A 13,997-nucleotide genomic window follows, 5' to 3' on the forward strand; every position below is an offset into this window, starting at 1 on the left:
TCCTGGCCACAGAGTGACTAAAGCACTCACCCCAAACGGGCCAGAAACCCGTCTGGATGTGGCAGGCTGGCAGAAACTGGTCAGCCTAGCACTAGTAGTTGGACTGGCATACAGGGGGCATATCTAAGATGCCCTCTGTGTGCATTTCTCAATAAATCCCACACTGGCATCACTGTGGATTTATTGTGCTGAGAAGTTTGTTACCAAAATTCCCAGTATTCAGTGTAGCCATTATGGAACTGTGTGGTTCGTGTTTGACAAACTCCCAGACCATATACTCTTCATGGCTACCCTGCACTTACAATGTCTAAGAATTGGCTTAGACACTGTAGGGGCATAGTGCTCATGCAACCTGTGGTATAGTGCACCCTGCCTTAGGGCTGTAAGGCCTGCTAGAGGGGTGACTTACCTATGCCACAGGCAGTGGGTTGTGGGCATGGCACTCTGAGGGGAATGCCATGTCGACTTAGTTTTTTTCTCCCCACCAGCACACACAAGCTGTGAGGCAGTGAGGGAAGGGTCCCCAGTGTGGCATAATACATGCCCCTAAAGACCTTCCCTGGTCACAGAGCCCTTGGTACCAGGGTTACCATTTACAAGGGACGTATCTGTGTGCCAAGGCTTTGCCAGTTGTGGAGAAAAAGGTACAGTTTAGGGAAAGAACACTGATGCTGGGGCCTAGTTAGCAGGGTCCCAGCACACTTTCATTCATAACTAGCATTAACAAAAGGCAAAAAGTTAGGGGGTAACCATGCCAACAGAGATTTCCTACAGCATTCTCTCGTAATCATACTAAAGATTTCTGGGTGGATGATCAACTCTTTGTTGGGTATGTGGGTGCGAAAAAAGGGAAGGTGGTGCAAAAGTGTACCATCTCTCGCTGGGTGCCTCTTTGCATCAAAATGTGCTATGCTTTGGCCAAGAAGAAACCCCCTGAGGGCTTACGTGCTCATTCCACTAGAGCAACTGCTGCTTCCACTGCGTTAGCATGCAGAGTTCCTGTCCTTGATATCTGCCAGGCAGCTATGTGGGCATCCCTGCACATGTTTGCTAAACATAACTGCCTGGACAGTCAGGTCTGTCTGGACTGCTACTTTGGTCGTTCGGTCCTGCAGGACTTCCTAGTATGGTCTTGGTTCGCAGCCCACCACCAAGGATGGCATTGATTGGGCATCTATTCTAAGTTAAGGAATCTGCAACTAGAAGTCTCTATCAGATGTACAAGTTACTTATCTTTGGTAACGAAATATCTGGTAGAGACACATTCTAGTTGCAGATTCCTTTCCGCCCACACATCCTCCCCGCTTGCGAACTGATTTCTAGGGACAGGGATTCCCCTTTCAGGTTCTTAGCTCTGGCGCACCAATCTCAGTGTTCATAGCGGCTCTGCGCTTTGGCGTGGAAAGTCATTAAAATAAACTGTCGTCACTGCACAAAGGCGGCATCTATATACTTCTCCCGATGTTGTCACGGTGACTGTGACGCCCACGGAGTTGACCAACACCACCTACCAACAAGCTCTTTCCCTAAACTGTTGTGAAGCATTGACACAGTTGGAAACATCTTTATCTGCCCCCATAAATCCCTAGTAAGTGGTCCGTAGGTGCCCGGGGGGGAGGTACTAAGGGTAGGCCCCTGAGGGCAGCAGCACTGACTGTGCCTCCTCTAGGGCCATGCATTGAGCTGCACCCAGCACTGCCATTGCAGGTTGAGCGTCCCAATGCAAACCTAAAATGCAAACACTGCCTGTGTGCCCTGTCCACTAGACACTGCATGTAGTATGGGTAAGACACCCCTCTGGCAGGCCTTCCAGCCCTATGGCGGGGTGAACTATACTGATTGGGAGGACATAGCTGCATGAGCAATATGCCTCCACTGTATCCTTGCCAAGCCTGGGACATAGTGAGTGAACATAGCCTTTTTAATACATGTGTTGGACACCGGTCAATAAGAGTTTCACAGCTTTGGTATCAAACAACTCAGAATGATAATTCCAAACTGGTACCAATATTGGATTTATTATGGGTTCCTCCTGCAAAAGCTAACTACCCTGGCATTGTTGCTGGCCGGTCACATTCAGCCTGCCTCCTCCAAACACAAATATGCACCCCCTGGGGTGAGGGCCTCTGCCCTCAGGGATGTAGAGCAAAGCCCTTCCTTGGTGGAGGTGCTAACACCCCCTCCCCCAGGAATATGCACTGCCCTGATGGTGAGCGTCAAAGTGCTTACTACCTTTGATACTCCAACTCCAGGTCCGCTGCTAGCAGCAGATGGCCGCCCCTGTTGCAAAACCCCACTTTTGGCGAGAGCAATGGCGGGAGACTCAGACAGAAGACAGGAGTGGCCCTACCTAGCATACACCCCCACTAAGGTTTTGCATGCGAGGTGGACTCTCCATTTCATTTTCCTCCTCCTTTTATGGAAGGAATATAGCCAATCAGGTTTAGGGAAGTGGCCTCTGCTCACAGGAAGGTGTGTGTGTGCGTCTGTCTGTCTCTGCCCACCCTAAGGTAGATGCCCTATTGGTCACTACCAAGTTCCCCCTAAAACGCCGACTAGATAGAGTATTTAGTGGTAATCCCTAGACCAAGAAATCAGATTCGACGGACCGCAGCAAGAGGATCCAAGGCACAAGAACTGTGGACTTGCTGCACCAAGTAAAGGTTCCGAATCCAGCCTGCTGCACCCAGGACCCAATAATCGCCGCTGAGGAGCTGCTGGACAGCTGGAAAAACTATTAAAAAAAATAAAATAAAATACTGAGACTCTCCAGGCTTCGCAGATCTCTCCCTCCAGTGTGGAGGTACCATTCTAAACCCACAAGGAACCCAGTGAGGTCCTTTTCAATGACCAGATGCTATCTCTGGAACCGGATGCCGCAGCCAGACCAAACTTCACACCGGCGACCATGAGGTCAAACCCTGCCACTGTGCCCAGTTTGGTAGCACTGCACCCTCTAGCATCTCAATCGTACCAGTATCCTGGGTATTGGAAAACTGACTTCAGACACCAAGAAAGACAGCCCACCTGGCCCTGGTAGAAGGACCAGGAGGAAGTCCCAGTCGAGGAACTTCAGAAAGGACCTGGACCTCCCTCCGGAGTGCCCTCATTGTCCTACAACCAACCATTGAACCAACCAACCTCCTGCTTCTGAGGGCTTCCTTGCACACAGCTCCTGGCTCACAAATTCGCTCAACAGTCCAAGGGGACCCTCAGGATCCACATTTAAACATACATGTGGAGTGCTTTTCCAAGTGGTCCACCGCAGTAGCCCTGCACCAGCTCCAAAGACCTTTTCCTGCTGCTCCTGCCGGAACCGGGAGCTGCCCAAACCTCTCCAGCTGGCACAGTATGCCCACCGGCGGCCTCGACCAACCTGCAAAAGAAGAACGTGGTAAACCTGTGTGATTTTAAATGTATTTTTAAAGTTTAGCCTCCATTGATTCATATAGTGCGTAATTACGTACAAAAAGACTATTTTTATTCAACTTAAAAAATTCATGTCTTGAAAAGTACTTAAATAATTTCAATAATCTTGGTATTCACAAATACATGAAAATCGTAAGCATTTTTAGAAATTGGTCTTGAGTTATTCCTTTGAGTTTGTGAGTTGAAAGATTGATACTGTGAGTACACAAAATGCTTTGCCCCTCTCCAAGATTGGCTTAACTGCTCGACCAAGCTACCAAAAAAATTAGAGCATTTGGTGGTCTAGCTTTTACCCCTGTAAACCAACGATTGGTTTCCTTGACCCCCTGAACAGTGTGCTTAGCTTTGCGCACTACATAGAGGGCCAGCCTCCTACAGTTGGTGCATGCTCGATTTAAACTGCATTTCACTGCATGTGTAGGAAAGTAGCACCTTTCTGGAAATAGCTTTCCCTGCTTTGTGCCTGGTTTCAGTGTGTTTAGACTGAAGTACACTGGGAATCTGCTAACCAGAACCCCAGTGTCAGACCTCTCTCCCCTAAATTCAGTTGTAAGGTAACTTTTACACCCCACAAATGGCATACTGGTGCACCCATGTAAGTCGTTAGTATATGGCACTTAGGTTCCCAGGGTGTTGTTACACCAGGCTTCTCCCATGGGCTCCAGCATGTATTATGTTACCCATGGGAGCCCATGCAAACTGTGTCTGCAGGCCAGCCATTGAAGCATGTGTGAAATAGTGCAGGCACCTTTCACTCCAGATATAACATTTGCCTTATATCATGGTCACTGCACTCTGAACCTGTAAGTCACCCTTAAAGTAGGCCCTTTAGCCCAAGGACAGGGTGCATGAGTCTACGTGTGAGGGCACCCCTGCATGAGCAGAGGTTCCTCAACAAACCCCAGACTCAATTTCCTGTACTTTGTAAGAGTGGGGAAGCCATTGTAAGCTATGTAGAGGACACTGGTCAACACAAGTGGTCTAACTACATAATGGCGACACAGAACATAGGCATGATAGATATCAACCATGTTGGAATCATGCCACTACACCGATTCCAGTGCTAGTTGCAAGATACCATGTACTCTGGTGCTTCCCTAGGGGATCCATTATGTCTGCCTGTACAGCCTTGCAAAGTCTGCATGCCAGTCTGTGCTGCTGCCAACCCCAGACACTGTTCTGCCCTGCTGAGCCCAAGTCAGGCAGGGGAAGGCAGAACAAAGGATTTCCTATAAGACTGAGGTGTGACCCCTCTTCTTTAGAAATAAGTGTCTCTCTGCTGGGTGTGGGTGCCTCAGAGCGGCACGAAACTGCTTTGAAGGGCACATTTGGTGCCCTCCTTGCATAAACCGTTTTGTACCAGTACGGGGACCCCTGGTTCCCGCTCTGGTGTGAAACCACACAAAGGATAGGGGAGTGACCAACTCCCCTGTCCAGCTCGTCACCTAGAGAGGTGCAGAGTTCTAATGTAGTGTATCCTACTTAGTTTTAATGGGAATCAGGAGTTTAGCTTAGCCTTCTGGCTTGCAGGCCTGTGCCCCATCACCTAGTTACTTTTAACCTACATATCCTGCCCTGTCTTAGCCCATTCATTTTATTATTTCTTTTAAGATGGCTGCCTATGTTTAGAGTTGGAGCAATGTTTTAATTTGCGTTACCAGTGTCACTCAGCGTCAAAACCAAGTTAAGGATGTAGGTATTCACTTCATATCCCTTTCCCGCTTACATGTGACAGGAACATAATGTACTTGTTGGGAAGTATTTACATAACTGCCAATACAAGCCTACCCCTTATCTATTGTTTGGTAACATACCAGGGGTCCTACAAGGTCTGTGTAAATACATCTCACACAGACAAGGTTATCAGAGGGATTTCATGGACGTGGTACTGGCAGATTTGGTTTATCACACCTAGTTCTTGCTAGGTTCTCTATTTTAGGGATTTTACATTTCATGTTTATTGCAAGGTGGTGGGGGTCTTCATATTCACGACTGTTATATTTGCCCTTCTGCTCCTTGCATTGTTCATAATGCTAATCATTGCAGCTCATGAATTTTACAGTAGATTGCAGTCGTTTTAATAAACCTATTGAAAACTTTCCTGCATCTCCTTTATTGTCTGTATGTGACTGAGACTTATTACTAACGTGAGAAAAGGGTAATCTCTGTTCCACCACAACTCACCTGAGATGCTGCATTCTAGAATCCATGTGTATAGGCCGCTAGAAATCAACTTTTTACCTTTTGAGTTTTTGGTGATGTACTGCTTGTGATCCAGGAGGGTTGGGCTGACATTTGGGACTTGTGTGGTTGACCTAATCGTTTACAAACTAAAGTGCTATCATCCCTAAACCAGCAGTCTCGTCTAGAAGCGAGAGTCCAACTACAACACTACAAGGTGGCCACTTGATACTGCCATCCTGGAAATAAGAGGAGCAGAGGCCCCTGGGAGCATCTGACTGGTTAGTCCAGCTGAGTGACATGCTTGACCATCTCTGATAGGTGGGTCACTGCAGTAAGTGTCCAATCCCTTTCCTCGGTTAGTAAAGAGCTCCTGTGAGGGTGGGACCCTAGATTTGTCTGTAAGACTTCAGAAACTATCTGCATGTCTCCTCTGCACGACCCGTCTGCAGCCTGGACACCGGAACTGCTACTGTTTTTTTGCTGAAACCAGGACCAAGTGTGTAACTAATAAGAGGGCTTCTACTGCAAATTTGTTTCCAAGTTCTGCGAAGGCTTCTACAACCTCCAGAGTCACTGGGGCTCTGCCTTCACTTAAGAAAGCAAGGTCCTCTTTCAGTACAACCTTGGTGTGAAGGAGACATTCAACTGCTTCTGCAGGCACCTCAACGACCACGACCGGCTTGTGGATCCTGCTGTCCCACTGACTCTCCAAGGCTCTGTAACACAGGTGGTGGATCTGTGGCTCTCCAGAGATCTTCCTTGCAACTGGCAAGATTGTGGTCCCTCGCTGATGCTGCTTGGCTAGAACCCCTGTGCACCGCGTCTGCTTGTCATTGCCAAGGCTTGTTGTCTCTTCATTCGGAAGACCTCCTAGCTCCAAGAAGAAGCCCGGCCTCCAGGGCTCTCCAGCTCCAAGAATGACATCATCTCTGCAATTCCTGCGACATGGGCATCCCTCTTTGCTATGCTGCTGAAGCCCTTGACTCCCTCTGCCTCCTGCCAGAGTATCCTGGTGGGTGGCTCCAACGATTCCTGCTGGCTCTCCTGCTTGCTGAGGGCTGGTCCTGACCTACCTGCCAAGGTTAGGTCACCTGGACCTTGCTGGACCCCACAAATCCTGCAAACTCCATGCAATGCTACTCTGCATTCGCCAAGACTTGTAGGTGGTCCCAGTGACAACTGATCCCTCCCCAATTCGACGACCAGCGTGGGACAGCTTGTGGACAACTCCTAGGATCCTCCTTGCATCTCCTGGACTCCACAGCTGCACTTCTTCGTCCACCTTCCTTGAGGAAGCATCACTGAGAAGGGTGGGCATTGCCCTCCTGCACCGCCTGGGCACCACTCTGTGGTCTGAACACTGTCCACTCTCTCCTTCGGTCCTCTTCTTCCGGAGTCCACACCTAGGCTCCACCAACCTTGTACACAGGTCACAACAGCAGCTGGACAACTGAGACCCTTATTATCTTCAGCAGGAGGTTCTGCAACAAATTCTCTAATATGCACCTTAGCTCCCTTGTGCACTTTGGCTCCCTTGTGTAGGTACTCCACTGTTCTAGGTATCCACGGGCGGTGGCACTATCCAACTTCCCTTTCCTCACCGGGTTTTCTCGAGGTCTTCTGGGAAAATTCCTAGAACACAAAAACTCCAACCGTGACTTCCCCTTGTTAGCCTATTGACACTGACCCGAGATTTCTCCTCTGCACACAGGCGCCTGGGGAATCCTACCTACCTTTGGGGATTTAGTACTTCCCCAGGCCTACGGGTACTTGAGTGGTAGTGTCAGTTGAGTCGTTTTCACATTCCATTTTTTTTTTTTAAATCTATGGTTTGCCCCCCCAATAGGGGCCCATGTTATTTTATGCCTTTACTTACCTTTTGCCAAGTGTATTTTTGTATGACTATATCTCCGGTTAGGAGATACACCCAAATTAGTTCTAGAGTGTGTATTACAATAAACATTGCATATTTATCTAACACTGGTGTGGTTCGTTCCTGTGTGTGCATCACCCTCTGACCTGTGTGCTTTTTACAACCGCTTTACACCCTCCTGGATAAGCCTTAGCTGCTCTACACAGCTACCCCTATGAGAGCTCTGTTTATCTAGAGCTGCCTACACTATCGCTAAGGGTTGCCTGGACTCAGTACAGGCTGCCTCACCTATAGTTCACCATATATTGAGCCAGCCTCTTACAGCATGTGCCAGATGTAACTCACCCCTAAAGCTGGGTGCATCCAGGCACATGTGAGGGCATTTATGCCTGAGCAGATATTTCCCTCTATGTCTGTCGATCCTGAGACATAGTAAGGGTGCATGGATGTCATTTTAAATGCATGAGCTGGACACTGGTCATTACAAGTTCCCCAGCTACATAATGGCTTCTCTGAATCCTGGGCTGTTTGGTATCAAACATCTCAGAATAATAAACCCTCACTGACCCCAGTGATAGATTTATAAAAATGCACACAGAGGGCACTTTAGAGGTGCCCCCTGAAAACCTTACATAGACTTGTACTTACATAGACGTAGCTGCAGTGATGTGGGCATAATACACCAGGGTGTGCCATTTGGTATTTTCTGTAGGTTTGCACCAGGGCACACAGACTGCAATGGCAGCTGTGTGTGTCTTATGTTTTTTTTTCAGGGAGGTCCCTGAGGGTGGCACAATCTGTGCTGCAGCCCTTAGGGGACCCTATTCTTTACCCAGCCCCTAGGTACCAGGGGTACCATTTACTAGGGACTTACACGGGTGGAGTGTGCCAATTGTACACCAATATTCCTGTTTTTAGGAACTGGCATTGGTGGCCTGTTCAGCAGGAACCCAGTGCACCTCAGTTCAAACACATCAGCATCAGTGGCAAAAAGTGTGTGTGTGTGGAGGGATGACCATGTCAGAAAGGGGAATTTTCCTACACCTAGTTTCCTCTGATCAGTCTGCCCCTTCAGGAGGAACTTATGTCACAGCTGCAAGGGAGAGTTCTCCTATCCAACCTGCCCATTCTCCGCCTATTTGCGTTGAGATTGAGCAGCGACAGTTGACTGCTTGTGCCAGAAGTCTGTAATGTAATGTTGATAGCCAGTCGTCCCTCCACCTAAATGGTTCATGTAGGAAGCTGGCTCTGTATATACTATACCAAAGTGAGGTATAGTGTGCACAGAGTCCAAGGGTTTCCCAGAGGCTTTACAGAGGCTCAAGTAGATAATAATAATTGTAGGAAGCTGGCTCTGTATATACTGTGTCAAAATAAGATCTAGTGTGCACAGAGTCCAGGGGTTCCCCCAGAGGCTTGACAGAGGCAATAATAGATGTGGTGGTGTGATCGAGCAGTTAGGCTTATCAGTGGGTAGTGTTAAGCATTTATTGCACACACACAAGCAATAAGTGAAAACACACACTCAATGACTTAACTCCAGACCGATAAGTTTTTATATAGAAAAATCTTCTTTTTTTTATTTATTTCTAGAACCACATGATTCCGTTTGTAGGTAAGTACATTAAATGAAAGGTAATTTGCACAACAATACTTAGAACTTTGAATGGGATCAACAATGTACACAGTTTTCTTTAAAATGGAAAAAAGCTATTTCAAAAGTGGACACTGCAATTTTCAACTTCCTGCGGGAGGTAAAATACAGTTTTTGAGGTAAGTAACACACTTACGGGTTCAATCTCAGGGGCATAGGTAGCCCACCGTTGGGGATTTAAGATAACCCCAAACACCCAGCACCAGCAACACAGGGTGGGTTAGGTGCAGATGTCAAACAGGAGCTAAATAATGTGGGCCCCTATGGAGACGGGGGGTACTTCGGTTCCGGTCTGCTTGCAGTTAAGTACCTGTGTCGTCTGAGGCTGGACCGGGGGTGGGGGGTGGAGGAGTACTGGAGGGGCCCCAAGTAGGTGCAAAAACCCACCCTCGGGGGCACGGGGTGGCCGGGTGCACTGTGCAAACAGGGCGTTGGGTTCTCAATAGAACTCTATGGAGGGACCTGGGGGTCACTTAGGTGCTGCAGGCAGGGCATGGGGGCCTCTCGGGTAAGCCAACAACGGGGCAAGGGTGAGGGCCGCCTGTTGGTCATTGCTACACCAGTGGTCAATTTCTCTCGGGCCTGGGGGCTGCGGGTGCAGTGCTTCTCCATGCGACAGACATCTTCGTCCCTGGCAGTCGCGTGGGGGGGGGGAGCGGTCCTCGGGATTCCCTCTGCAGGCGTCGCCGTTGGGCTGTAGAGAGGTCAGCCCAGGGTGGACACGTAGTCGGAGTCACCTGGAGATCCTCTTTGGCTAGTTGGTTTCTCTGGACACGGGCCAAGGTCATCAGATGCAGATTAGTTTTGGACTCCTGCTTCTGGAGTGAGGTGGGAGTCCCTTTAAAGATGATTGCTTTTTCTTCTTGTTGGACAGGTCCGCTGTCCATGGGAGTTTCTTGGTCCTCTGTGATTCAGGCAGTCCCCTAAAGACTTTTCAGGGGTCGCTGGTCCTGTAGAACGTGTTGCTTTTCTTTTGCCGGGTCTTTGAAGAAGGAGACAGCCCGGTAGGGCTGGGGCCGAGTAAGTTGTTGTCTCCTCTTATTCTCACGGTTTTCAGCTTAGCATTCCTTCTTCTTTTCTTGAGGTCATCAGGAATCTAAATCTCTTGGTTCAGGGAGCCCTTAAATGCAAGTCTTTTAGGGGCATTTTCAGGGTTAGAGGGTAGTAGCCAATGGCTGCTGTTCCTGAGGGTGGCTACACCCTCCTTGTGCACACTCCTTTTGGGGAGGGGGGCACATTCCTATCCCTATTGGTCCTAATCCTCCAGAGCAAGATGGAGGATTTCTCAAGGCGGGGGGGGGGGGGGTCACTTCAGCTCTGGACACCTTAGGTGTTGTCCTGGCTGAGGGGGTGACTCCTCCTTGTTTTTCCTCATTATCCCTCTGGACTTGCCACCAAAAGTGGGGGCGTGTCCGGGGGTCAGGCATCTCCACTAGCTGGAGTGCCTTGGGGCACTGTAACAGGAGGCCTGAGCCTTTGAGGCTCACCGCCAGGTGTTACAGTTCCTGGAATGGGAGGTGTGAAGCACCTCCGCCCAGGATGGGCTTTGTTTCTGACCACAGAGTGCACAAAGGGACTCACCCCATGTGGTCAGAAAGTCGTCTGGAAGTGGCAGGCTGGCATAGACCGGGCAGTCCTACACTACCAGGCTGGCTGACATACAGGGGGCATCTCTAAGATGCCGCCTGTGTGCATTTTTCAATAAATCCCACACTGACATCAGTGTGGGTTTATTGTGCTGAGAAGTCTGATACCAAACTTCCTATTATTCAGTGTAGCCATTATGGTGCTGTGGAGTTCGTGATGATGAACTCCCACACCATATACTCAGTATGGCTACCCTGCACTTACAATGTCTAAGAATTGACTTAGACACTGTAGGGGCACATTGCTCATGCAGCTATGCCCTCACCTGTGGAATAGTGCACCCTGCCTTAGGGCTGTAAGGCCTGCTAGATGGGTGACTTACCTATGCCACAGGCAGTGGTTTGTGGGCTTGGCACTCTGATGGGAGTGCCATGTCGACTTTATCTTTTTGTGCGTGTACTGAGTGAGGGGTACCTTAAGGTGGGACAATAAATGCTGCTGCCCTTAGGGACCTTCTCTGGCCACAGGGCCCTTGGTAGCAGGGGTACGTTTTACAAGAAACTTAACTGTGTGCCAGGGCTGTGCCAATTGGGTAACAAAGGTACAGTTTTAGGGAATGAACACTGGTGCTGGATCCTGGTTAGCAGGGTCCCAGCACATTTCCAATCAAAGCTGGCATCAATATTGAGCAAAAAGTGAGGGCTTAACCATGCCAAAAGAGGCATTTTCTTACACCATGTCTTAGGTGCCAGTGGTACCGCTGATTAGGGACTTAACAGAGGTGCTGAAGGGCCTGAGGATCAGGTGTCTTGTTTTGGGGAGGGGACCTGGTTAGCAGAAACCCAGTGCACTTCAGTCAAAGTTGCATCAAAAAACACAGGCAAAAAGTGTGTGTGGAGTGTACTGCAGCCAGAACCGGCTTCCTACACGGTCTGTCGCCTGGAGAATAGTCATAAGGTGGGCAATCTTCAGTTAAGCGTATCCATAAAAAAGAGGGTTACTGAAGGTAAATAACTTGCTAATTACTCTAGAGACTGGTAATTGCTTCCCAACATTAGCGCCAATTTGAGCAAGTAGAAAGCTTTGTGACTCACCTTAGTTTTTGGTGAGCCTATCTGCATTTTTTTAAGGTTTACATTGACATTTACTATTCCAAGAAAGAGTTAATGACATGATAAAGTGTTTGAACTTTTCTTTTCTTATCTCCAAGGCGTCTTTCATCGCTCATGTGGGAAGTTCGGTACATAGAACATAATACACGTACGTTTAATGAGCCAGCAAGCCCAATTGTGAAATGTGCCAAGTTTGTCACAGATCTCATGCTACATTTCATAAAGTAGGTTACCAGTATTAAATATTGTATATCTGTAAATGTTCTCTATTCAGTAAACACTTGTTTTCAATTCTTAATGTTGCATTGTAGATCCTCTGCTGCTATTATAAAACACTATTTGCATTGTACATGTTATCAGTTTTCTGTTGTTCATTACAGTTATAATTGTGCTGTATTCTTTCACGCACATGCATTAATATTGTAACTGTACTCCACTGGTTTGCAAGAGTATAGTACTGGATTATCATGATTGAAGCTGTGTACTTACTAAATTAGGTGGGGAGGGGGGGAAGGGAGGTAAAACTATGCTTTCATAAGAACTTTCTCCAAAAATGCACACTTGGTAGGCGAACCTATTAAACATTAAAAGATTTTTTACTGCCATTTTAGTACCCTTGCAGTGAGTGATAATGAATATTTTCATCACTTTCTACATTTTTATTTGAATTTAATTCCTTTGCTCATAACATGTTATATTTGTAATGTTTTGCACCCCTTTCAGAGTTTTTATTATTAGGTTTTCCCCTTGCCTTGAGCACTTAAAAGGTTATTTGCCATCTCTGCCTTTCTGCAGTAACTCGATCAACCTTCTCTCTTTAAGTCACTGGTTGTGACTTGCCTCTAAATGTATATAGCATCTTTATCCTCCTGCCACATTTGTCATGCTCCATTGGGACCTAAACCTTGTTTTGATGATTCAGATGTATACTCCTTTCAAGGTATTGCTTTGGGATAGATTCTAAGATGAGAAATCTGGGGTTAGTCTTTGTCAGACGAACACAGTTATGTTCTGTAAGGCCTTATCTGGTCGAGACTCCTTGTAACTTCAGATTCCTCACTAATCGTCTCATCCTCCTCACTCTGTGAACTTGGCACTTCCCCCAAAAGATCCCGCTAGAGTCTGCACACTAATCACCACTGATTCATTGGTTTTAACATGGCTCCATATTTTTATTTACAGAAACTGTCACAAAAGAAACTGATGTCAGCACACCGGGGTGGCTCTTATGAATTCACTGCAATGTCACTTCCGATGCAGATGGTGTTGAGTCAGAGCCTATCTGTAAGAATCTGGCTATCTATGTGGTGTACCAATGTATGTGAGCACTATACAGATAGTTCTGATGCCCTTATTGCTTAACAGGGTTACAAACGACAATCCCCAAACTCTTTTGTGGTAGTGTAGGCGAGCAGTTAGGCACAACAGAGGATAGAGCTAAGCAGTTGTTGTACTCACAGAGGCAATAAATGGGACACACACAAGAAGGATCTAGAGACAAATTGTTAGAAAAATAGTTCCGTTTGTTGATATTGTGTTTCAACACTAGAACACTCTTGCAAGAATAAATACTGGTACAGTGTGAAGAAAACAAGCAATATACCTGAATTTTCTCCAAGGTAGTAATACAATCCTAAGGAGAAAAACACATACAATGCATATGGGTATTCAACAGTGACTTATAAGACCAGCCTTTAGGAGTTAAGGTAAGTATGAGGCACTGTCCAAGGCAGCACCAACAGTTCACTGCGGGGAGCTTTGGGGCATCTGGCTGCAGAGGTGCTTTAGGACACCGTGTGCCACGTTGGTTTCCGTGAGAAATGGTCCTGGAGGAAATAGGCTGCAGGTAAGGACTAGGGGTCCAGTCTGGCTGAGCCAACAAGGGGGTCTCAGGTTTTGCGATGCTCAGAGACATATGGACATCTTTGGTCCTCTTCTCTTCAGCTTGGGCTGAGTGGGTGCAGAGGTGTCCTGAGGCATCAGATCTTTGTCACTGGAGGCGATCATGGCAGAGGGGGCCTGCACGAAGAGGCTGCAGACAGCGTTGGGGGTCCACAGTTGAGGAAATCAGGGTGGGCTAGTGTCCTTGGTGGCCTAGGGACCACGCTTGCACTGTTGGCCCACTTCAACTCAGGCTTGCGGGGCACAGGTGCAGTGG

The 13,997-nt window shown here is 47.8% G+C and overlaps 1 protein-coding gene across 2 annotated transcripts in view; it reads left to right on the top strand.

The window, feature by feature from the left end:
- The window catches only part of PHIP (pleckstrin homology domain interacting protein), a 1,338,206-nt gene that overhangs the window by 974,761 nt on the left and 349,448 nt on the right, over positions 1 to 13,997 (top strand). For both annotated transcript variants that reach the window (XM_069235639.1, XM_069235640.1), the window contains one exon: positions 11,938 to 12,063. In XM_069235639.1, the coding sequence (XP_069091740.1) occupies positions 11,938 to 12,063 (126 nt within the window). The remainder of the gene's footprint in view (positions 1 to 11,937; positions 12,064 to 13,997) is intronic.

Source organism: Pleurodeles waltl, chromosome 5 (assembly GCF_031143425.1).
Source record: "Pleurodeles waltl isolate 20211129_DDA chromosome 5, aPleWal1.hap1.20221129, whole genome shotgun sequence".
In the NCBI taxonomy this organism is placed as follows: Eukaryota; Metazoa; Chordata; class Amphibia; order Caudata; family Salamandridae; genus Pleurodeles; species Pleurodeles waltl.